A 24,650-nucleotide genomic window follows, 5' to 3' on the forward strand; every position below is an offset into this window, starting at 1 on the left:
ATTGCGGTAGCCCAGCCCTGAATCTGGAGAGCAAGAGGGTGGAGGAAAAGCAGAGGAAGAGAAAAATCATCCAGTGTGAAATCAAGAAGCTCCAGATTTTGTAGTAGTGCACCGTGAGGATCTGTGAGTGCTATCACCACTGGGGAACAACCGCCTTTTGTGCTTCCCCTCGCTGCAGTGGGGGAGTGCGTTTACCGACGTGACCAAGGGGAGAAGGCAAGAAGTATCCTCCAATCAGCCGTTAGTGATTCCTCTGATCTTGTGAGGCTGCTGTTGGGGATTTATCACTGACATGAGACAGGCACTGCTCAACACTCCATCCACCTGGAATGCTCACATGGGTTTTTCTTTCTTTCCTGCATGTAAATACCCTAATGTGGATATCTGAAATAGAATGACCAGAGGACAAAGAGAGGATTAAACTGGACATGCTGCTATTCTTGAAATACTTTTTTTCTCCTGCTGCAGATTGAAGATGGACTAACTTTTACACGTGCATTCGTGCCATACGAGGACACTGTTTTTTTTTTAAACAAGCCATTATTTGTCACGTCATGCAGTCTTTCATTCTGAAAGCATGGACGGTAGACAGCCATCCTAAACACTCTGCAACAATCATGTAGGATGACACAGACAGATAGAGGTGAACAGGAGATGGAGAGAGGCGATGACAGTTGGAGCACACCTGCCTGCTGAGTGTGTCTGGCACCTCACTGTTGTCTGATTGGCTGCCTACTCTTTACAGATTGACGATCTGGTTGTTTTCGAAGTTTTCATGCTTCTCATTAAGAGAAGAAAGCTTTCCTGTGGGTGTTTGTGTGTCTGAGATCCTCTGTGTTGGGATTACACAGCTCCGGAAGGATACAGGTGTAGTGAAGCCTTGAATGAGGATTAGCTGTAACACCTTGTCGATGGCAGCACAAGAGGCGGTGGACCTTTCAGACAAGACTCTCCTGCTCCGACCGCTTGCAGGAGGATTAAAGATAAAGGTTTAACCAACATGACGAGACTCAGAGGGCAGGGAAAGTTGCATTAAGATTCTGTTCCCTTCTAGTTCAGCTTATCCTTGACTGTCTGGGCCTGATCTTTGAGCAAAGGAGGCTATATATAAATAGAAGGAAGCCATTTATGATAGCTTGATAAGGAGCACTAAACTACTGACACAAGAGAGAAAGTGTTTCCAGAGGTTTGCAAAAAAAAAAGGCTTTTTCAAATTAAATTTCAAGATCCACAACAATCCTGCAGGCACAAGTGATCTGTTTTTGTATTGATTTCCCTCCACATACAAGAGTCTTATCTGATCACTGCTCGAGAGGTCACTAATTTAATCATAATCATTCATCTCACCCTGGAGCTGTTGAAGTGCTGATAATGCCATAACTGAGCACCAATGGTTCAATCATTTTCATGGGATCTAACAGCAGACCAGATACATTCTTAAATAACAATCTGCAAGAACAGTTTTCATACTTTTGAATTCAAATCTCTTGCATTGTTTGGAGAGGCTGTTTAAAAAAAATCACCTTTCCACTGATGGCAGTTCTGCTGAGAGGGACAAGAAATTTAGCAATGTGTGTGTGTGTGTGTAGTAAGGTTTGTGGTTAAAAGCATCATCCTGACACACTTACAGGTGTGTATTCAGTTTATCTCAGCTGTGCAGCCAGGGATTACAGGTTCTGGCTAATGTTGTCAGGGGCACCACCTTACGCCACTCCTTCTAAACTCAGCGAGTTTGAATGTAGTTACATTAGGAAATACCTTTAACCGTGCATTGATCCTTAAGTAGATGACCAGAGCAGAAAAGGGTGCTGACAGGGCTTTCAGAGGGACACGTTATCTCAACAGCCACACTCAGTAGTCCATCAGCAAACCGGAAAAACAGAGAGAAAAGCTGGTGGGAAGCGCAGTGTGGGAGTGAAGAGGAAAACAGGACTGAGGCAAGTTCTTTGATAGTTGCATTGTTTGCAGATGTAGCACTGTGAGTGAGGGGGAGTTCAGCAACAGAAGAGTTCTGCTGGGAGTACCTGCTGTATACTGCAGTTTTAGGCTTCATTGCTCAGTGTAGCTGGGGACAGCAGGTATTCTGTTTCATTGTTTTTGACTGCATAAGAATTAGTTGTCAGCTGCCTGATCCACTAAAGAAGCACAATCTAGCAGGACATTTAGAACACATCTTTTCTCCACATCCAGTCAACAAATTCTTTGTGTGAGCACAAAGAAAGACTCACCTGATGCTGGATCATCTGCAACAAGCACACAAACTTAAGCTGAAGTTCTTTTCCCCCTAAAATGGAAAATGATCTTGACTTTTAGATTTACTTTGGATTATAACGTTTGAATTGTGAGCACAACATAGGACAAAAGAGCAGTGACGCAGCCAATTAAACTGTGCTCTTCCTCCCTGGGATGTGCTCTGTGTTACTGAGACGGACCAGTGTTATATACCACAAACCCTGCGAATGAGGGTGGGGCTCTCCCACTGCCACAGACAAAGAATCCTGTCGTGAGAACTGGTCATCAGTGGTTGGACCTGCACCGTCCAGCACCCTGTCAAAAGTCACAATGGGGTGCAACATGTGTGTGGTTCAAAAGCCCGAGGAGCAATACCGGGTGATGTTCCAGGTGAGCACTCTGTCTCCTCTCCTGTCTCTGTATGTTCTTTTGTTTACTCTCCTTTTCTCTTTAGCATCTTAAAGTGAAGATGCTGAATAATTGACAGTCGCCGTTCTTATGATAATACTTCTATCCTTAACAGAGATCAGCAAAACCTCCTCATGCTGGCACTAATCTAACCAAATCATTCACTTGTTAAATTACTAATTACCAGGTTTGGATATCAAATAGGTTTTGCATGAATAAATCAGTCGTTTATTCTCGTGGAAATAACAACAATTAACAGCATCACCAGGTAATTTAGAAATAAATCTGACTGAAACATCAGCAGAAAATCATGTCTTTGGAACCATAACAAAGCGAAATTCTTAATCCTATGAATCAAGCCAGTAAATGCCTTGAACATGATGAAACTTATACAAACTCCACATCCTCTTTTCTTTGCTGGACATATATCTCATTTGTGCATGTTCTGATATGCATAGATAAGTTATTAGATCTTGAGCAATGCTCACACTAACTGCTGCATTGTCACTCAGTGACAATGAAACTGATAATTATAACAATCATGCTTCATAGTGATTATGTTGATATGATCTGAGAGAACAGAGCAAAAATAGACTTGTGGTACAGACCTCCAGAGGCAGAAAGATGGATACGTTGTTAAACTGGGCTAAAGTGAAAAGAGGGTTGCCACGGATACAGCCTCAGCACCACATGCCAACTGAGACCGCAGACTGTGTGTTAGTAGGCTCATCGAAGCTCGACGACTCGATGATGTACGCATGGCCAAAATAAGTCCCATGCTTACTAAGCATGAGAAATGCTCAGCACCCATAAGCATGCAATGCAACATTTTTAGTATCTGTGGCACCAGAAGCCTCAGCTGAGTCTCTGTTGGAGTCTGGGCCAGTGAAGTGGGCTGCGTCTGGTGCCAGAGGCAGTGCTAAAGGAGAGCAAAACAGGAAGAGACTGAGTCCAAGCAGAAGTATGGAAATGAGTTGAAAGAGGGTTTGAAATGGTTTTCTTTTTTAAGGCATTTTCGATTTGCTGTTTACCCTTCAAAGTAATTGATATGAGCACTTCATAGAGCAGAGGTGAATAAGAAAGCTCAGGGGAGCTCACAAATCTCCTGGGTGGAGGTTGAGGATGGCGTCTGATCGTAAACACAGAGCAGGGCCAACTCACTCTGCATCAGTGCCCTTATGTAACAGGAGTCAGCAATAATGACTCTGACCTCCTACAGGCCACTATCCTTCATAATGGAATTTCACTGGCAATGTGAGGTCAACCGTGGCCCCAAGGTTTTGTGACTTGAAGCTGATCGTTTAAAAGACATATGCACATGGTTACCAGACGGGTGTGGCAATGACAAGCTGGAGGTGGGATGATTGACCTGGAACATGGAGAGGAGATGTCATATTGTATGCAAAGTAAATATGTGAATAGGGATTGTGTTAGGTAAACAGACACTTTGGAACCAGTTTATATATTTTGTGCCGTGGTACAGCTGAAACAGCATTGCTGTCTTGGAGCAGAGGAGCGTGCGACAAGAGGACAAACGCAGTTGGCATAATGAAGCAGGGTGCAGTCAGAATATAATGAAACCTGGGGGTCTTACATGAGAAGCAGGGAGGTGGTGTGCATTAAATTGAAAAAAAAAAGCATGCTGATTTTGCCATAAATTTGACTCCCATTTATTACATGTAATTATTACCCCTAACATACAGCCCACTTTTTCATTGCTTTCCATGATTTTTATTTTCCCTTTGGAGGTTTGCAGCTTTGAGCTGTTTTTCTTAACCATTATGCATAATAACAACCTCAAATTAGATGTGTCTGTTTTCAGGCAATAAATACAACATTAAACAGCCTCAGGCTACATTGCACTGTAAAGCAGGTTATTAAATTTATCTATATCTAAGCACTTGATTTTTCTTGCCAAAGGAATAAAACTCATGCATTATATACTGAGCCTTTGCAACAGATAAGCTACATTGCTGCTTGGTACACACCCTTTGGAATGTTCCTAATCAATATCGCCTCCAACAGCCCTAAGTAAAGAAAGGATATTGCCATTAAGCTGATAGATTAGACTCTGCTGTAGACCTGCATGCACAACATAAACCATTTGGAGCGATATGTTGCATTTTGCAGAGCGCCTGACCAACCCACACACAGTAAACCTGTACCCCCCTGAGCCCTGCAGCCGCTCCCTTCTTTTTCTCTTCCCAGTCACTGCAAAGCAGGAGGCTGTTTCCATGGCAACTGGCGTCATTAAACAAACCCAATGTGCTTTCATTCACAATGACACGGAGAGACATGCTTACATTCACAAGAGGCAAACACATCAGAATCGATACGTGCAGATGACTCGCAGATAATGCTGCAAAGTGTGGACCAGGTGTGAGCATACTTGCTGAAAGGAGGCTAAATAAGAGGTGCATCTATCTAATGTATAATATTACATTATAATGCAAAAAAAAGATTTTTGCGTTTTACAGCACCCTGTTCTCAATGGCTTCACATGAAAAATGAGAGTTGTTGACAATCACATCAATAAGCAACAAGAAAGAGGTTATCATGTTTCTTTATATCAGCTAAATTGTAGTCTGAAAAACCACTTCTGAAATGCATTTCAAAAGTTTTGAACTCGGCAGTGTAAAATACAGCAAAAAACAAACACCCATTTATTTGAACGCCTGACAGACTGTTCAATACCCTTTGGAGTGTCAGTTTACCTTAGTGCCAACAGTGGGTCTGTTTTCGCAAGTGAAGTGTAAGCCCATGTGTGTGTGACTGAGCATGTGCCTGTCAGATTCCTGCTCTTTTATTCAAAGACTTGACATGAGGATGAAACAAAAAGGCTGCTGATAGAGAGGATGTCAGTCTCCCAGTTCATTTAATAACACTGGGCTGACCAAGAGGATCAGAGCAAAGTCAAATTCTGTCTGTGACATATTTTCATTTCCTTTTGAGGATCAGTCAAGAGTCATTTAATCTCTCACAGGCTCTCTGTCACTGTTCCTCCATCAGCATCAAAACCATTCAGCCCATAATTGATCTTTTGTTCCAACTGATTAATGTATTGACAATTTATGTATATTCATACACTCCCACTGAGGCTTGTTAGCTGCATCACAATCATTTCAAGGAGTGTTTGAAACCCTTTAAATCAATATCCTCTCTCTGGTCTCAGTTTTTGATATGCCTTCCACTCTCTGCATGCCTATTTAAATCTGCAATTTCAAACAATTGGTATTACAGCCGGAGTGGGTCAACTCTGTCTCCAGATAATTGATTTTCTGAGGAGGGGACTACCGCTGCCTTCAAAGCATGGGAGAGGAGAAAAATCAATTTCCAAACAAGTGGAATTCAATAGTTGAGAGGTGAAGATTTCACCCAAGTAAAAGTCCCTGCATGGAAGCTGTGGAAATATACATGAATCCCAGCTTGTAACAAACTCTGTGATGCTGACAGGAACATGTATTTTCACCTACATTACACATTAGTGTAGAGTTGTTGCTGTCTCCACCTCGTTCTTTGTTGTTTTTATTTTTATTTTCTAAGCCTGTTGTACAGCCCATGAGATTAATTTGCTCTTTAAAGGACGTTCAGATAAAAACTAATTATGCAGCAACCACTTAGTGATTCCCTCAGAACTTCTATTGTGTCTGTTTACATCCAAACACTGAACCGAGAGCCAGACTCTTTTACTATAAAGAATTACACGGCACTTCCTTGAAAGCCTGTGTTCTGTGCTTTCCCTGCATTCTTACTCCTCCCTTCAACACCGTTCCTCCTCGCACCCCATTCACTCCTTCTGTGTGTCTCCTGCTTTGCCTTCTCTCTTTACACTTTGAACTCTTTGCATCTCTTTCATCTCTATCCACATCATCCCCACCCTCAGCTCCACAGCCGCCGCTCATACTGCCGCCACCCACCCCCTACTGTGAATTCTGGTGTATTTTCCTGAATTTTGATTCCATTTAAAACACATTTGAATTGTATATGCCAGATATGTAGGGACAAGTGTTAATAAGCTTGTGTAGTTTATAAATAGTAGACATATGCAATGACCTACTAACCAGGAGATAATAGAGAACAGCACATGGGATGTGTGTAATGGATTCTCCATCAAATCTGGTCCAAAAACATGTCTAACACTGAGGAAGCATCACCCTGCATGAAGTCATCTTCAAAGCAATCTCAGCACCTCTCATTGATAATGAATGAGAAACCTCCCTTCTATCCCTTCTATTAGTATGCATACCCGTCACTCATGACCACATAGATGTCTCCTAATAGCCTCTCTCTGATCCTGGAGAGTGCAAAGCACTAAAACAAAACACACCTCCTGCTGCTAGGAGTAAAAAAAAAAAGATTATGGGTTTAAAGTTGAAATAATGCACAATGCAGAACATGCAACCAACAGAGTGTTAATTCCTTCATCACCAATCTGCAGTGCGTGGAGGAAGCATCTTATTTGTTGCGAAGAAGCTCATTAGGAGAGACAGTAAGATTTATGGAGGAACATTAGGGCGAGGAAGGACAAACACACAAGGAGATGGAGCGGCTGAAATAGATGGAAATAGAGGAGGGTGAGTTGTTCCCTCCAGGGAGGGGACAGAGTAGACAGAACTGCTGAGGCAGCACGGCAGAAGAAATCCAGAGTCGGGAGGAGAGAGGAGAGGAAAGAATCAGAAAAATGTCGAGAAAGAAGAAGAGAGGGAACAGAAAGAGAAGGGGGTGACCAGAGGGGTGATGGTGCAGTTGCTGAGGTGGTTTTAAAACGGGAAATATGAAAAAATTTAAATTGGGGGAACAAGAACCGAATATTGCACGAAAGTTTTTGTGCTTGGATGCACAGGGGAACATTGATCTGACATGCAATTATAGGAAGGGGATGAGTGATGAGAGAGGGAGATGGAGAATGAAGACGGCTGGTAAAAATGTGTTGCAGGCAGCCAAGGTCAGCAGCTGAATGAAACTGTACAAAGACTGTCTGGCTCAGTAACTCCTTGAAACTGTCAGTGGAACACACACATCATTGTGTCACTGTGTGCCTGTCTCTCATGTAAAGACACCAAGAGGACTGAAGTTGTTGTACTGTGCTGAAAAAGTGAAAATGTATGGTAAAAAAATTCTGTTTTACGCAGAAGGCCACAGCCGTGTTAGCAGCTGTGTGAGGCTCCACTTTAACACAGCAGTGCTTTGAGTTAATGACAGTCTTAATGTTTGTGACAACAAGCATCTGATAATAGTCCCTATTTAAGCAGTTTATTGTACTAGCATGCTTACTTAATTGTTTACTAGAGCTAAACACAAAGCAAAGCTGTTAAAAAAGGGAATATCTCTGATTTTGGTAATAAACAAACCAAATTACAGATTAGCAGTTTAACAGCCGGAGTTGCTAAATTATTCTATCACCAATTGAATTGTGGGAGATCCCACGTGGTTTATGTCACCTTGCAGTCATAATACTTGCCCTGTTTTGGTACCCTCCCCAGATTTTGATTCAATAATCCTTGAATTCTAACAGGCCTTTTCTCTCCATGCCATCTGCAGGGTGTGGAGAATAAGTTTTTATAAGGCACATGATTTACAATGGCAGCACAGATGCCATTATACTGCGTATTTCAGGTCTATATAAATCACCTTTCAATGCCAAAACAAAGCAAAGGCGTGCCAAGGAAAATGGGAATCCTGAGACATATCACAGAAAATTTTTTTTTTATTTCTCCAAAACAAAATGAAAGTAAGAGGAGTCCGACTGCAAGTTTTCAGTTCAAGTTTCTCCTTGTCTGAAAAACATGCAAACAGAACTAGTTTTTCCATAATATAAAGACAACCCCATTCACCAAAAAAAGTAATTAATGTTTAATTAAAGATTTTAGAAAAAAGAACAAACCAAATCTAAAAAATACACTCAACGTGATTTTGAAACGAAGAAATCACTTAGATGATTAGAACAGGGAAACAAAATACTGAATGGTTGCATAATGCTTTATATATAAAAAAGAAGCTTGGATTAAATAGAGACTGAGGGTGCAGTCAAATAGTCCCCCGACATGACATGGAGGAATCTAGATTACAACCTCCATACAAGGTGGTCAAATTCTCTAAAATGCTGTGGAAAGGAGGCTTTGTGTGTGTGTGTGTGTGTGTGTGTGTGTATTGAACCCCACCCTGAGTCTTTCACAATATGAGAAGTGTTCCCTTCCATAAAGAATCACACCTTTTACTGTAAAATTTGAGAAAACTTGAGAATTTCATCATCCATTCAAGGAACATCATATCATAAGAGAGAGAGAGAGATTTCAGAGAATGCAGAGCCGGGGCTGAAAACCAATATTCAGTGGTCGGCTCTTAAGGCCCTCGGGAGACACTGCATTAAACGCAGACATGACCTACTGAACACTGTTCATCGCTGCATCCACGATTGCAAGTTGAAACTCTAGCGTGCAAGATTAAGAGAAAAAAGAAAAAAAACATATCAACAAGATCCTGAAATGCAGCTGCCCTCTCTGAACCCGAGCTCGTTAAAAGTAGAAAACTGTCCTTTGGTCTAATGGATCCAATCAGAAAATGGTTTCTCAAGGAAAAAAGAGACCAGCTCAGTGAAAAACAAACAGCTATGTTGGCTTGGGGGGTGCAAATGACATGAGTTATTTATGTGAAGGCACCACTGATGCTGAACAATATATACACTGCAGTACACAGGACATCTTTTTCAGTGACGGCTTAAAACCAATCCACATTCTGCACATAATACATCAGCATGGCTCCAAAATAATGGCTGCTAAATTGGCCTGCCTGCAGTCGGGACCTGTTACTGACTGAACACATTCAGCATAATATGACCTGAAAAATCCCACAAAACAAGCCCCAAGTAACTGCAATCATGTAAAGAAAAGGATTTCAAATAATTTTTTTCTCCTCGGCTTTCAAAGACCAGCGTCGTCTTGTTAAAAGAAGAGGTGATGCAACGCAGTGGTAAACATACCGTTGCCCCGACTTTTGTTGTTGGCATCAAATTAAAAGCAACCGTATATTGTGAAAAACAACCGAATTTCTGTTTCAGCTCGTCGTCTCTGAACTACTTTCCAATAAGTATGCCCAGAAAATCATTCCACTCTGTTTTTCTTTATTTATACACATCATCTTAGTTTTTGTTTGTTGTCAAATTTTAGGATATTTGCAGAGAGCACCACTTCCAATACTCTCAAAGAGCGGTAACAATTGTTTCTATTGGAGTCTGCTGGCAAACTGCAGCCTGAAATTAATGTACGACTGGTGGATGTTGAAATGTGATTCTGTGTTTTTCATCTTGCGCTATCGTTGGCTCTTTCTTTTATGAGAGAAATTCTCGGCGGCATCTTTTTCTACTGTCCAGCTGTAATTAAGTGCTAACCTCGTCACTTCCCTGCTTTCTTTCTGTCTCTCCACAGAAGGGTCGCGTAGGCAACATGCTGTGCTCTTTTGACGCTGACGGTCGATTAAAGGTCTCAGCTTTCTGCTCTGCTTCTTGATGTGATGTGCCGTTGAACCCTTTTATTTGAATAGTTTCTCTTTGCTTGATGGAAAAGTAACACTTTATATGCACAAATATGTCGTGTGTGAGTGTATTTATTTCGTGTTCTGTGTACTAACGTGGCTTCAGTTTATTTTAGGTGTGTGTTGCTGTTGGTTCCTCTCCTCTAGTTTCTGCTGTGAAATATCTTTTCCTTTTTGACATACCTGCGTATGTGAGACTGTCACCTGTCCTTTTTTGTCATTAATCTTTATTGTTGTTTTTTTTTTGGTGGAATTTTGTTAAATAAACTATACATTTTGTAATGAATGTAAATCCCCCACATCTGGGAATTTACAGTCAGTTTCTTGAGGCCTTTTCCTGGACAAAAAGTCTCACTTTTTCACCAACCCTTCTCCTCTTTCTTTTTTTTTTCCCCCAGGTGAATGGGAAGGATTTGTCTTGCCTTTCTGGGGATCCCACCCTGGACATACGGGACCCTGTGCTGTCCAACATACTGAAACGGGGGGCTCGCAGACGGGCGGGCCCAGCTGGAGCTCCTGGAGGGCAGGTGCCAGTGACCATGGGCATGGCCGACTGTGTGGACAGCTGCACACAAACAGACATCAGCTTCCAGCATATGTTGACTCTGGGCAAGAGCAACCAACATCCATGTGGGGCTCCACCCCCACCCGACCCTCCTCCCTCCCCTCCACTACCACCACTACTGGAGCCATATCTACTCAATGAACTGTGAGTGGGAATAGTCTAATAGGTCTCTGCTGCATGTAGAACCACCAGACCAGAGCTTATCTGCTGTGTTCGTCCATTCCGGTCACACATTTGAAGTCAGAAGCTGCCCCAATTACTAACTTGCTATTTCCTGAACATTCTCGTTCCCAGCTTTACCGAGCCAGTATACTATGACCCCACTGACTACTTTGATATCAGTCAGCATGAAGTGGACAGGCAGGATGAGCTGGAATATGAGGTGAGCGTGTTGGCTGCCTAAAAACTGTGGTGCAGAAAGGTGCTCTGTTGATGTCTACCTGACATCCATGAACATTTCTCTCACGGTACTAGGAGGTGGAGTTGTACAAGTCCCGTCAGCAGGATAAACTCGGTCTGACAGTGTGTTACAGAACTGATGATGAAGAGGATCTTGGGATTTATGTGGGAGAGGTGAAGATGTGTCATAAAAGCAAAACACATACATTTTTTAAATAGAAATTGCTCATCTTTTCATACTTTTAAACATATTTTTCATATGTATAGGTGAACCCAAACAGCATTGCTGCAATGGACGGCCGCATCCGCAAGGGAGACAGAATACTGCAGGTATCCTAAGTGCTTATGTTTTTCTATTACTGCAGTAAAGCAGAAAAATGAGGTGTTTGATATCACTTGGTCCACAATAGTATCTTTGTCTGTGTTTCTCTGTGATAAAGTGCAGCATTCATCATGAATTTCATTTGAATATTATTACCCATGCCATTAAGCTGAAAAGAAAGCCCATTTCCTGAAATGTGCTATTTAATCTTTTTCCATCCTCAGTATAAAAGTTCTGACAATATCTGACGCTGACTAGAAAGTTCATCTTCTTCTTTCTTTGTAAGATAAATGGAGTGGACATCCAGAACAGAGAGGAGGCGGTAGCTATCCTCACCAGAGAGGACAGCACCAATGTCTCCCTGCTTCTCGCAAGGCCCGAGATAGAGGTGAGGAAATTGGAAATGCGGTCTTTAAGGAGAGGGCTCAGATTGAATACTGACATAAAAAGACACGTTTCTCTTTTTATTTTCGGATCTATATAGCAAGTGGTTAGTCTAACATTTCGTCATGGGCGAACACAAGAGTTTTGCTTCGATTCATTACGGTTTGTGGGTATTATTTTCTATTTCAGGCATTCTGTTGTAGATATGCTGCCGTGGTATAATTGTTGCCATAATTGTCCTGATGCATGACCCAGTTTCACCCAAGCTTTAGCAATCAGACAGATGGCCTCACATTTGACTCTAGAGCACTTTGTTATACAGAGGAGTTCATGGTCGGATCATTGTCCTGTGGCTGAAAAACAAGTCCAAATCATCAGCCCTCTACCACTGTACTTAGTGTTTGTTTTTGGCTAAACGTGGCAATGCGTGTTACTGCTAAACATCAGATATTGTTCCAGGAGTCTTGTGGCTCATTTGGCTTTCGTCTTTGGCAAAGTGTTAACATAAACCTGAATGCTCCAGAACAGCGAACTGACAGAGATTCTGCTTTTATAGAGGTGCTCACACTTGCTGATGATCACTTAATCAAGTACTTTTATTGGCATTACCAGGCTAATACGTACCCACTAATTTCCCATGGAAGCAGTAAGAATGCATTGCATTGTCAAATAAAAAATGAGATGGAGTAAAATGTGTTGTTGTTAATCTGAGGTTGCATTTACCTCATTTTAACACCTAGTAAGGACCAGATGTAGTTAATTATTTCCTGTAAAACAAAGATGGTGTACTGTCTTATTCATACGGCTGTAGAAAATAAATCAGCCGCATGATCAAGACTGTGGCACTCTGCTTCGTCCCATCCGGCGGGAGGAATTTTATTTAGGTGGCTGGAAAGCAAAGAGGTGCAAAAACATGATGAGACCACAGATAGCACTGAGAGAGAGAGAGAGAGAGAGAGAGAGAGAGAGAGAGAGAGAGAGAGAGAGAGGGAATGACAGATAGTGCTTGTAACCGCTGTGCTAACGTGGAACTCTTTCGTTTCTCACAAGGTCACTCTTAACAGATATGGGAGCACTGTAACACATGCTTGCTGCCCTGCAATAAGACGTCTCTGTCAAGTTACTTATAAACACACAACTTTGTACACTCGAATGGATTGCTGCAAATAGAGGTCGGCGCAGTTTATGTGAGTACAGAATAATCTGTATTCTCTCTGAGCCGCTCTCTGAGCTACAGAGCAGATTCAAAAGGCTCATTAAAATGGTCTAGGTCAAAGACTGGCACACAAATAGCCTCTGGCCCTCTGAAACACGTCCTTGTGTTTAAATATACGAGCACGAGAACTACCTGCAAAAGGCTGACAAGATTTATACTGCCAAGGCACTGTCCTACATTAAGATTCAAGCCACAGAGAGGAAGCGGCGGACGGAGAATCATCAGGGGGACGTGCAGAAACACAGGGTAAAGCTTCGTCTGGGGGGGGCGGGGCAGAGGTGAAGGGCTGTGTGAAAGAGTGAGAACGAAGATGAAGATAATCAATACTTTGTCTCGCAGTCTGCATGCAGTTCATGTTTAAATTAAACCAATTAGGCAGAATTTCTAAGGAAGAGGAGGAGTGAACTGCTGAGGCCTCAGTATTTTCTCTATATTTGATTAGCTTTTGAATGAAGGCTGAAACTGCAACAGAGGCAGATGAAGAACAACAATTTGTACGTGACAGAAAGAATCACCCATCTCTAAAGACTGTTTTCCTGGATGGACATTTTATTCACTGAAAACTCTGAAGAGTCTTTTAAGATAAATGTGGTTATTGTTATTTTTCAGCAGAAAAATCCCTCTGGGGACCAAATGCAGTTTCACAGCATTGGCATGATGGTGATGATGAAAAGTCTCACATAGCATTGGCTCCATCTAGTGACAGAGGGGAGTGCTGCCCGTACACCCGCTCAGAGCAGGCACACTGCAGCGGACATGAAAGCTCATACAATCAGAATTGTTCAGATGGCGTCACATCATGTTGTAGAAAATCATCATCACCAACTCTGAACCACCTCGGTATCTTGTAGCTGTGTTTCTGTGTATTTTCGGTTGAAACTGCAGCTCTACAGTGAGGCCTTAAAGAAGCTCTTTTATATGTAGATCCCTCCTTTTCGGTTGTTCAAATACAGTTGAACAAATGATGATAACGTGCAATGCTTTGTTGTTTTCTCAGTATGATTTGAATGTTTGTTCATCTGTTCTTTGATGTTCCGCTCTACAATCATGCTGCATTCGGCTGAATCTGAGCAAAAGGATTGTAATTAGGATTATATCTCCACACGCTTCAGAATTCATCCGGCTGCTTCAGATTCAATTCTGTCCCATCATCAATAAGCACGACTGGCTCGGTGCCACTGGAAGCAATGCATGCCTGCCATCTATTTGCTTCTATGCAATTCTGAGGGCCTAAATAGAAGGCAACTGGGAGTCTTTTCCCCATGTGTTTCACAGACAAGTTGAAGCTTTGGATCAGAAATTGTTACAGGCCTTAACCATCTGTCTAAAGAATGCTGTCCCAGAACTGTTCTGGCCTTTTAAAATGTTTTTTTGTTTTTGTGATGTCTAATCTGGCTTTATTCTCAAAGTCCTATAAAGGCTCTCTATCTTTGGTATTTCCTGTATTTCCTCCTCTCTGCTTAACAACAGATTTTGTATAAAATGCTCGCCTCATGCTCTTCACTTGACTGACTGTTGTGAAGTATTTTTTTGCCATTGTTGTCCACTGTGGACATCAAGACACTGTTTAGTTTCTTTTTCTTTTTCAGAATGTGCTGAGCAGCTGATTTGGCCCTTACAATGCTCCCTTTCTCTCCTCGATGAACTTGTTTTGGTTTCGCAGCCTAAGGATGGCTGAGTTCACCTCCATTGATAGCTTCAAAATGCATTCAACGTGCAACATTTTAACTGCTTCATTAAGGTTGCCATGAAGTAGAACTTGATTTTTAAAATGTTTTCATTTGATCAGCCTTGGCCTACACATCAACCATTGTCAAGCCCAACAATGAGTAAAAAAAAGTAATTTTGTAAACACTCTTCATGGTTAAATGAAACAAAAAAGTCCAAATGATCTTGACTCCTACTGCTCTCAGGGGGATGTAGTATGTTTGCAACCAGTTAGATACTAAAATTTTAGCAAAGCTGTTCAGGCCACTGGAGCTGACCAATCAGAGCAACTTGGGCTTTTTCGGGAGGAAACCTTTAAAGATGCTGAGGCAGATAATACAGCGTTGGCCATTGCATGGAGACCTTATTGAGGAAATAACAACGATACAGGTCTTACCGACCCATGAAATAAAACTTTGAGATGTCAAATTGTCCAATGACTTAAACTAGCCTATATTACAGATCTTCTTTAGAGCTAAAAAAAACAAACAATCGCTGTCATTTATCAAAGTGTCCTAATACACAATTTTCTTCTTTTTTCCTTCTTTGCTCCTCCTCCTCTGCTGTGAACTTGTGCCTTTTATACCTTTACCTGTAAGAATGACAACCAGCTGGATCTGGATGAGCTGGACCTGGAGCCCCTGGACAACGGCGTTCATCTGAGCCACACGGAGAGGACCGGCCCCCCCATGATGGGTGCTGGAGCAGTCAGCGCTGCGGGTGGAGGCGTGCTCCGCAGCCACGGTCACTCCGTGAACAGGGATTCACCTGATTTGCTCAAGACGGTTCTGAGCAACAGCCAGGAGTTGGACAGTGGCGTTGGCCGCACAGATGAGAGCACACGCTATGAGGAGTCTTCAGAACACGACCTTCTGGGAGACGACCACACCAGTGCCTCCAACACCAACACAACCAATACACCTGGCAGCATGCGCAAATTCTTGTCCAGCAGAGGGGATACTCCACCCCTGCTGCACTCCCAAGACCTCCAGTTCAGCACAGACTCCCTTCTGGGACTGGAGTGTTTTAACGGAGGAGGCCTGGAACAGGTGGAGCGATTGGACAGGGCCTACATGCCCGATCCTGTGAGGATGATGATGCCTGGTCTGACTGAGGAGGAGTGTGAGAGGTACAAGGAGCTCCTGGAAATCAAGTGTTTCTATGAGAAGAACAGTAATGCTCAGGGGATAGCACAAGAGGAAGGAGGTGTCTCACTGGATGAGAATAGGAATGAGAGCCTGACGCAGCACGAGATGGCCCTCCTTGAAGAGGAACTGCGCCATCTGGAATTCAAGTGTCGTAACATCCTGAGGGCACAGAAGATGCAGCAGCTGAGGGAGCGCTGCATGAAGGCTTGGCCTCATGAGGACAAGAATGGAGCGAGTGCAGGGGCCGGAGGAGGAGCTGGGCGCTTGGAAATGAATGGTACCTTGGTGAGTGAGGAATCCTGTCACCACGCTCTGTCAGACATCAATGAGCTTCCAGAAAGGGAGCGCTCGGATAAGGACAGCACGAGTGCCTACAACACTGGAGGGGAAAGTTGCAGGAGCACCCCTCTGGTCAATGAGCAGCACCCTTCACCATCCACACAGAGTCTGGATGGAGGAGAGTCTCTCCTCCTGGCGAGTATGCAGCTTCAAACCTCCATCAGGCAGAAGGAGAGGGGTACCAGAGCCGAAAGAGGGGATGGGATGCAAGCAAATTTAAACCAGCCATACTCTCCGCACTCTCACAGGAGAGGAGCTGAGGCTAAGACATCCAGCCCAGGTGCAAAGGTCAGGTCCTTGTCCCGGGATGTGGGAACAAGGAGGGGCTCCGATGGAGGGGTGAGACGTAACCCCAAGGCCAGCGGGACAGCTGAGAGGGCTGGTGGACGCAGTGCTGAGAACAGCCCTTATTTATCCCGTCGCCAGACTGAGGTAAAGCCGCCCCAACGCTATCTGAGCTGCATGCAGCTGAGGTCTCCCTCAGCCTCTGAACGGCTGGGTGGTCTCAGAAACGCTCCCAGAGAGGGGGCCACAGATATAGAAGGTGATGCCAGCCCGATGAGTTTGGGCAGCACATGTAAAGATGTTGCCCAGGATCCTGGTGCCGTATCCTTGCCCTTGTCCCCTCCACTGATGCCTGCATCCCCCCGAATGGAGTGGAAAGTGAAGATCCGTAGCGATGGCTCACGCTACGTGGCCAAACGGCCTGTGAGGGATCGTCTCCTGAAGGCACGTGCCATGAAGATCAGAGAGGAACGCAGTGGCATGACAACAGACGATGATGCTGTGAGTGAAATGAAGATGGGCCGTTACTGGAGCAAGGAGGAGCGCAAGCAGCAGCTGCTGAAGGCCCGAGAGCAGCGGCGGCGCAGGGAGTTCATGATGCAGAGCCGTCTGGACTGCCTGAGAGAGCGTGACAAGGAGCAGGGCAGTGGGGGAGGAGGGCAGCAGGGGGCCACACAGCAGCCGGAACCCACCTCCATCCTGGAGCTGTGCCACCGCAGGAGCATGAAGAAGCGCAGTCGCAGAATCCTGGACAACTGGATCACTATACAGGAGCTACTGGCTCATGGGAGCAGGTCTGCTGATGGGAAGAAAGTCTACAATCCTCTGCTGTCTGTCACCACTGTGTGAGACAGGATTGGAAAGGAAAGAGCAAACTGTCAGGGAGAGATAAGAAACAAATGCTTTGATTAGGCACAAATGTGTATCTACAGGGATGCATATCAGTTCTGTAAATTGGCATATCATAAACCCAAACTAAAAACCATATAAACACGAGTGAGACTGCCAGAGTTTGTGCGTTCAGAGCCATAAGAATCTTTAAGATAACAGATAATTACTCGGCCGATTTGAAGATCCATTCCATATCAAGCGTCTCAAAAAGGTGGAAAAAGGAAATAGAGCACAGATAGCATTTATTCAAATGTATTCAGAGGTAAGTCAAGATAAGAGGCTGAGCTCGAGGAATAATCGCTCTGCGGGGAGAAATCACACCACCCCTTTGTAAGTAGCTCACAATTTAAAAGTAATGTTGGCAGAGCTTGATCACATCTTTACAACGGACACAAAATGGGGCCAAGAGCTATGCAGCCGTGGCACAGTTTCCAGGAAAAGTCACTTCTGTGCCATAAAACTGCATCTTTTCTGTGTGCAAGGGACTTTTGATTAAGCACATCTTTCTAAGAACTCAGAGTGCCAGTTATTGTAGTTCATTGTTTGCAGTGCTCACATACAAGCGCTCCTTTGTTTCCCAGCATCATCGTCTGACCACTTGATCAAAAGGAGCTGAGCGGTGCCTTCCTTCCAGGCAGACTTGACTGCATAGCACAAGTTTTTTCTTCTTTTTTTTTTTTTTTTTAAAGGACAATTATAGCTGATTCAATAATTGCAGAAGCACAGAGCAGCCGATTCTTTTTTTGGTTTTGAATGTACATCCATCCGAGCACAACAATTCCTGTTCAGTCTAATGAAGTCTCAGAAATGCCTGAGATGTCAGATAGAAATGTAGCTGAAAGGCCTTCAGGAATCCAGAGAAGAAAGCTCTCGCTACGACCTGGATGACTAAGAATCTACAGGTGAACTGGCAGCATCTTTTTGTTTAAGGCCTTTGTTTAAATGAGAGAAACTGTACTTTCTCCAACTTTTCAGAACTTCCTGGTAGGTTTTGGCTAGAATGAAATGTATCGTATAATAACATCAACTGTGACCGAAGATATTTCATTGAACTTGATCATTCTGAGCTATAATAATCTCCTGAATAAGGTCTACAGCTGCATCAGCTGTGCTCACTAATTCTGCTCCTACGAATGTAAAATACATCGAGTAACCGATTTATAAACCACGGTGGACAACAAGCTGCTTTTTTTCCATTTGGCTTACATGCATGTTTGATATCGACACCGAAGTGTTTTTCCATTAACTTCTTCATTGAAGGCTTTTAAGATGCCGTAATTGTGGATGTCTTTCTATGATTCTTTACTAGAAATGGTAGCATAGAGAAAAAAAAAAAACATGGGTGTACTCGTTTGTTCAATATTGTGATTTCGTGCCATTTTACAGTTGGAGCTTTTCTAAATAAACGCTGTGATCATGGGAAAGATCTCTGTTGAATGGTTTGTGATTCCATCGGCATGTTATGGTGAGAAATAACGAGTCGGCGTGTCCTAAACAATTCTAAACCTTTATTTGCCTAACAAGAGTGAAAAGAAACAAAGGCAACAGTAAAATGAAAAGTTTATACACAAACTCACGACAGCTGCGTGTCTGCAATATCAACAATAATAATAATAATAATAATATCATTTGAACCCATAAACAAAATGACTTAAGTCAAAGTGAGTTACAGTGAAGTTACCTTAATTTGTAAAGAGAAAATGATGGGGAGGAGAGACAAAGTGAAAGGAAAAGAACATGGAGTCAAAAGGATAACCAAAAAAAAAAATTTAAAAAAAAAAGGGGAAAGAGAGGAAGTGAAGAAAAACCCAAGAGGTACAGATATTCAATTTGGGAAAGTAGCACCAAAAACATTAATGCCTGTTTTTAACTCTTCCCAAAATTTACTCAGTTTACTGAAAAATGCACCCCCCCCCCCCAGAAAACATCTTCAAACACAAGATTAAATACAACAAAAAAAAAAGAAAAAGAAAAAAGTGTAACCACGGTGCTGTTGTCTCACATCAGCAGTCAGAATCCTCTGCCGTACAGCAGCGTCCGCTTTCATGCCCACACAACTGTCCTAATAAACCCATAGCTTATCTAATGTCAACATGTGAGCTCAAGTGAAGAGAGACTGCCGCTGCCGGTCCACAGACCGGCTTCAGTTCAACTAATATTTAACACGGCTGGGAATACATAGCAGTACAGACTGACCTCAGAGACAAATCTAAACCAAAGACGCTCCTTTAACGGTAAACCTCGCATCGGTCCAACACAGTCTCATAATGTTCAAAGGAAAAATGGATCCAGAGGAGGCGGAGGACAAAGTTTGGGTAAGACGAAATAATAATGAGTGAGATACTGCTGAGTTATCGATGCGACAGTGGAGTGTAGAAGAAGAGTCAATGCTCTGTTAGTGTCTGAGCACATGAATGAAGGATGAACATGGGTGTAAGGGAGACGGGGGAGGGAATGTCCTGCATCTTCCTGTTACTCGACACAGTCTCCTGGCACAGAAAGCTCTGCCCTTCTCATTTCTTGGAGTAATCCATTTGAACAGAGCCCCAGTGTTTACTGCATCACAAAACCTGTAAGAAGAAGAACGTGATCAGAAGCTGAAGTAAAACTAAAAGTATTTAGAGGGGGGAAAAAGAAGAGAGAAAAGATGGGCACTACCTCTGGATGGGTCTGGACCTGTGGGTGAGGGGAAAGGCTGTGTCTGAGAGGACAGGTTTTCTTTGACTTTGCGACATCCAGAGACTGCTCCCCCGCTCCTTCCCCACAGCCACCTCTGTGGCCCTTTCTCTTCCTCTTGGAGTCCTTGGGTCGCCCGCGGCTCGTTCGTCTCTGCTCTTCAAGCTCAATCTGAGAGAGAGAGAGGACGATAACATTTAAAATGCAGAAGCTGAAACTAAAAATATAACATGGCTCAGCATCACATGGTCCCTGAAGCGTCAAAACAAGCTAGTGTTACTAATGTTACAAACATTCCAGCTTTATCTTTTTGCTTCAATGGGGTCTCGTTCATGAGTGGGGACAGAACAAAGTGGGAAACTGACACGTGGGTTGGGGAAATGTCTGCTATGATACGGACGCTGTACCGGTCTGTGAGGAAGAGTGGCGAGCAGGAAGGCAAAGCTGTTCACTTACTGGTCAATCTGCTGAATAACGGACATTACACCACAAGATGCAGTCTAAACCAGCTTAAAGAACACATTTTTTCACCTCAGAAGCTCTGTGCCCACATCAGAGTAAGTCTTTCATGCCAAAGTTACATTTTTTTTGGTTGACATGAGCAGATAACCTGTTCAGGTGTGTTTTTGGAGATCACTGCACAACTAAAATGATTAACAGTAGAAACCAGAAACGGCCTGACCTGAATGAGCGTGTGCAGCGTTTCTCTGGGTGGATCAGAGGCAGCTTGCAGGACTCTGAAGATGGTCTGTGTCTGGTCCAAGGACACCTCCAGCAGATCTCCTTCCAGCTGCAGCTCCTCCAGCCGGACCCTGGTAGCTGGGGGGAGCTCCACCACTCGGCCCTTCAGTAGAGGCGGCAGGGGCAGCAGAGACTCCACGCCTGAAACCGGGGCAGGGATTCAGTCAGTGCTTTGGTGAGCTGGTTGCAGTCCATGACTTTTCACAATAAGAAGGGAGAACGGTCTTACCTGTAACATTTGACTTCTTGCTGAAACCATTTTCATATCCAGCCTATCAAACAGAGACATGACACATATTTTAGGGTTCGCAGTAGCAATGTGATAATTCGGTCAATTATTACTCAACTAACAGAGGTTGCCACAAAAGTTGGGTTGTGTTCAACAGTTCATAGTTCGTAAGCTATATCTAGTCGAGTAAAAATGGTAAAGACAAAGCTGGAATAGGGCATTTACCTGAGTGCCGTTGCTTTCCTTGGTTTTCTTTTTAGGTGAATTCTCCTGTGTTAGATCAATGACTCCATCCTCTCCTTCCCCTCCATCTGAGTCTGATAGAACAATAACTGAAGTCCCTTCCGTCTCCTTTTCCACATCTTCCCCATCATCTTTGTCCGCGGCATACTGGAGACTTTCCTTGAGTTCTTGCAGCCTCTGAAGTGCCTGCTGCAGCTCTGGGGTCTCCAGTGCCTCCTTGGCTCGACCCTGCCAAGTGATGGCCCTCTCTGTGAGACACTGCAGCGCTTCTCCCTCAGGCAGACGCACGGGCAACCTCTGCAGGGCCACGAGTAATGCCAGAATAGTCTCCAGGCGCGGACGCCGTGACCGCTGGCATTGAGGGCACAAGAAGCGCGAATCCCAGTCCCACCAGCATAGACGGTTGATAGGTGGTCCAGAACAGGGCAGCAGGGAGGGAAAAGGAACACAGCCACCATGGAACCAGTCCTTACACAGGTGGCAGCGGAGCTGAGGCGCGCGAGGCTGCCCGCCGCACACACATACAGACTGTGGAGAGGTGGTGCAGCTGTGGTTACTGTTACCGTTCTCTTTGACAGAGTTCTCGGAATGGCTAGATGTGTCCGTCTCCATGGCGTCATCCCACCGCCCGTTCTCCTTATGACTCGCAGTGTTAAGTCCAGATTTACACATGTTCACTTTCTGTAACCTCAGTAGAGCATCCTTCTCCTGGTGCTCCCCTTCTTTGAATGCCATTACCTAGAAACAAGGCACATATATTCCACTTTTATTTGGACAAAATGTGATTGATGCGACAGATTCTTTATGCACCAAAATAAAATAAGAAAAATCCCCCAAAACAGGATTTAATCAAATATTATTCAATTCAATTATACGTAGGCATCTACGAGGACAGACACAAATTGTTCTTACAATAGCTGCAGGGTCCCTCAGGTCCTGAGCAGAAAGCCCCAAAGTGTTGGTATCAGAATCATCTAAAGGATCGTCCACTGACTCGGCCTCGTCTCGCCTCTCTCTCCTTTTTGCACACGGACATAACACCTGCAGGGAAACGCAGTTTAATGAACACTTTCAATAGGATCACATTAGGAGTTTAAATTCTTAAAATTATTCTGTACTGACACAGACAGCATTTCTTTCAAAATACCTCCAGCAGACTGTGCTGACTGCTTTTCTTCAGGAAGGTCTTGCTGGCCTTGTCCCTCCAGGAGTGAGCGCTGGCCACCTGCAGTTCCAGCTGCCTCAACTCTTCCATGAAGACTGGTAAGTCCCTTCCAATAGCTACCAGGCCCTCGAGGTCATCCAGACATGGATAATGCTCTCCATTCTACAACAGCATATGTCAAAATTTCAGATATTGTTGTTGTAAATCGCACAACCACAATCAAAAAGGAGCACAATGTCCGTTTTTCACCTGGATTTCCTCCAGGTCTGTCACCCAGGCCCGAGCTCGTGTTAGGCAGCCTTGTAGCGCCAGAATATTGGGGAGTGTGACTGGGATGAGCTGGGCCTCATTTACTATCGCCTCCAGGGTGGAGAGAGGATGCTTTTGCCTAAAAGAGCAAAACCAAAGCTTTGATTTCTCATAGCAGGACAGTCTGACAGTGAAATGGTGACAGCTGCTGTTGCGGGGGAAGTAAAGTTCAGGGTTATTTCTCTCACCTCTGTTCTAAGCAGATCTGTGCTTTCTCCTCCCAACGTTCAGCTATAGTGAGCAGCTCCTGCAGCTCAGCCATGGCCGTCTCCACAGACACACTCTGGGGCACGTTGCAGCCGGCTTCCATTAGGTTCCTCAACACGTCCAACGTCACTTCTCGCCTCTCCCCTCCTTCGGTGCCCAGGGTGCGCCTCACCTCTTCCAGCCAATGGCCTTGCTCCTTAAGACCCTGGAGTAATTTACACTCCGGCACCACAACGGGCATCTTGCCCCCCTGCTCCAACAAAGCCTGCAGCTGCTCAGGGGGTGGCGCGTCCTTCCTCCAGTCCTTATTGACCAGCGATTGAGCCTCTTTTTGGAAATCCTCCACTATCTTTAAAACCACCTTGAAAACCAAACGGTGCAGATTTTAAGACTTTTTGCAGCCCGGAGAGAGTAAAATACTGACAAAATGTAAGCTTGTACATGCAACATGTAGTTCTTACCTGCACTTCCTTCAACGGGTTCATTACACAGGGAAGGTTTTGCATCTTCTCGACCAAAGACTTCAGCTCTGCCAAAGTCATCCTGCTTTCACTAATAAACAGCAAAATGTAAGTGCATACAAATACTAGTGAGCATTTTGTGTAAACAAAACTAAATTCATCTCACCTGCTCTTTGAATTACTGAGGAGCTCAGCACTAGTCTGTTGGCAGCATCCTATGTCTTTCAGAACACCGTTGAGTTTCCTGAGAAGTTCATTATCAGGGAACTTTTTCTCTGTTGCTTCGATCTTCAGCTTCTCCAGGTCATGAATTTCTGCAATTCAAGAACCATTTCATATGAGCACATCTTTTTTAAATGTTTGAAACTTTAAAAAGGTTCTTTTATAGTGATTCCCCACCTATCTTGTTTCCCTCTTCCTGCTCAAGAGCCTCTTTAACTCTGTTGGCCCAGGAATCAAAGGACTCAGAGCGGACTTTTAATCGATGTAACATGGTTAACAATTCATCCAGGGTGTATCTGTACCTGCAGATTGAGGAGAACATTTTTAAAAATGGGGACATTTAACTGGAAAGAAATACGACATAACAGTGATCATACTGCAAAGATTATTATTTACAAGCACACACACAACAGATGAATACCTGAGGTAGAGTTTTTCAGTGGGGCAGTTGCACAGATCTTGAGTGTGATAGAGACACACCAGACGTTCAGGACAGTTTGAGCAGGCCAGAGCAGAGAGGAAACACGTGGTCTTACATTTATCGCACTGTCTTTCATCATCAGGCAGTAGCTCAAAAGCCTCCCGCTCCGCTTCTGTAATGCCCTGCAAGGTCCACGGAGATTTTTCAGAAACTACCCCCATATTCCACATTCTTGGCAGAACAGATTCACTGCTGACATAAACTGAGTGAAAAACAAGCTTTCTGATCACTTCCAGCGTGTCTCACCCTTTCCATCAGACTTTTGCGCAGCTTCCTCTCCTCCTGAACAATTATGAACATCTCTCGATGTGTAGCCGCAGCCAGGTTCAGGTCAAGCTTCTCTGGGCTGGCAGCCATTTTACAGGTGAGCTCCTCATGGGAGAAGACGCAATACCTCCTCAGACGCCGGTAGTGCTCAATACAGGAACGCCCGGCAGGCAGCTGAACGGGCATGACAGAAACCATCATGGTGACACATTCTTGAAAATGA

General features: G+C 44.0%; 2 protein-coding genes across 7 annotated transcripts in view; one reads left to right on the forward strand and one right to left on the reverse strand.

Moving 5' to 3' along the window:
• LOC140272107 (PDZ domain-containing protein 4-like) lies at nt 1-18,940 on the forward strand. 2 transcript variants are annotated; one of them, XM_072367448.1, is made up of 8 exons: nt 1-2,622; nt 10,065-10,118; nt 10,569-10,879; nt 11,030-11,117; nt 11,210-11,308; nt 11,402-11,464; nt 11,743-11,844; nt 15,363-18,940. In XM_072367448.1, exons 1-8 carry the CDS (start codon nt 2,563-2,565, stop codon nt 17,382-17,384), a joined length of 2,799 nt encoding a protein of 932 aa, XP_072223549.1. In that variant the 5' UTR covers nt 1-2,562; the 3' UTR covers nt 17,385-18,940. The 2 variants fall into 2 exon arrangements, with proteins under 2 accessions (XP_072223549.1, XP_072223550.1); XM_072367449.1 differs by lacking the exon at nt 10,065-10,118.
• The window catches only part of kdm5c (lysine demethylase 5C), a 17,243-nt gene continuing 11,507 nt past the window's right edge, over nt 18,915-24,650 (reverse strand). For all 5 annotated transcript variants that reach the window (XM_072367447.1, XM_072367446.1, XM_072367445.1 and 2 more), the window contains 14 exons: nt 24,407-24,601; nt 24,101-24,282; nt 23,857-23,981; nt 23,624-23,771; nt 23,458-23,548; nt 22,978-23,357; nt 22,730-22,868; nt 22,463-22,642; nt 22,228-22,356; nt 21,298-22,053; nt 21,073-21,115; nt 20,785-20,984; nt 20,085-20,273; nt 18,915-19,996 (listed from right to left, as the gene is read on the reverse strand). In XM_072367447.1, coding sequence (XP_072223548.1) covers nt 19,988-19,996; nt 20,085-20,273; nt 20,785-20,984; nt 21,073-21,115; nt 21,298-22,053; nt 22,228-22,356; nt 22,463-22,642; nt 22,730-22,868; nt 22,978-23,357; nt 23,458-23,548; nt 23,624-23,771; nt 23,857-23,981; nt 24,101-24,282; nt 24,407-24,601 — 2,766 coding nt within the window. In that variant the 3' untranslated portion in view covers nt 18,915-19,987. The remainder of the gene's footprint in view (nt 19,997-20,084; nt 20,274-20,784; nt 20,985-21,072; nt 21,116-21,297; nt 22,054-22,227; nt 22,357-22,462; nt 22,643-22,729; nt 22,869-22,977; nt 23,358-23,457; nt 23,549-23,623; nt 23,772-23,856; nt 23,982-24,100; nt 24,283-24,406; nt 24,602-24,650) is intronic.

The sequence above is a fragment of the Leuresthes tenuis genome, unplaced genomic scaffold, assembly GCF_036924035.1.
Source record: "Leuresthes tenuis unplaced genomic scaffold, fLeuTen1.0.hap1 SCAF_16, whole genome shotgun sequence".
NCBI classification, from domain to species: domain Eukaryota; kingdom Metazoa; phylum Chordata; class Actinopteri; order Atheriniformes; family Atherinopsidae; genus Leuresthes; species Leuresthes tenuis.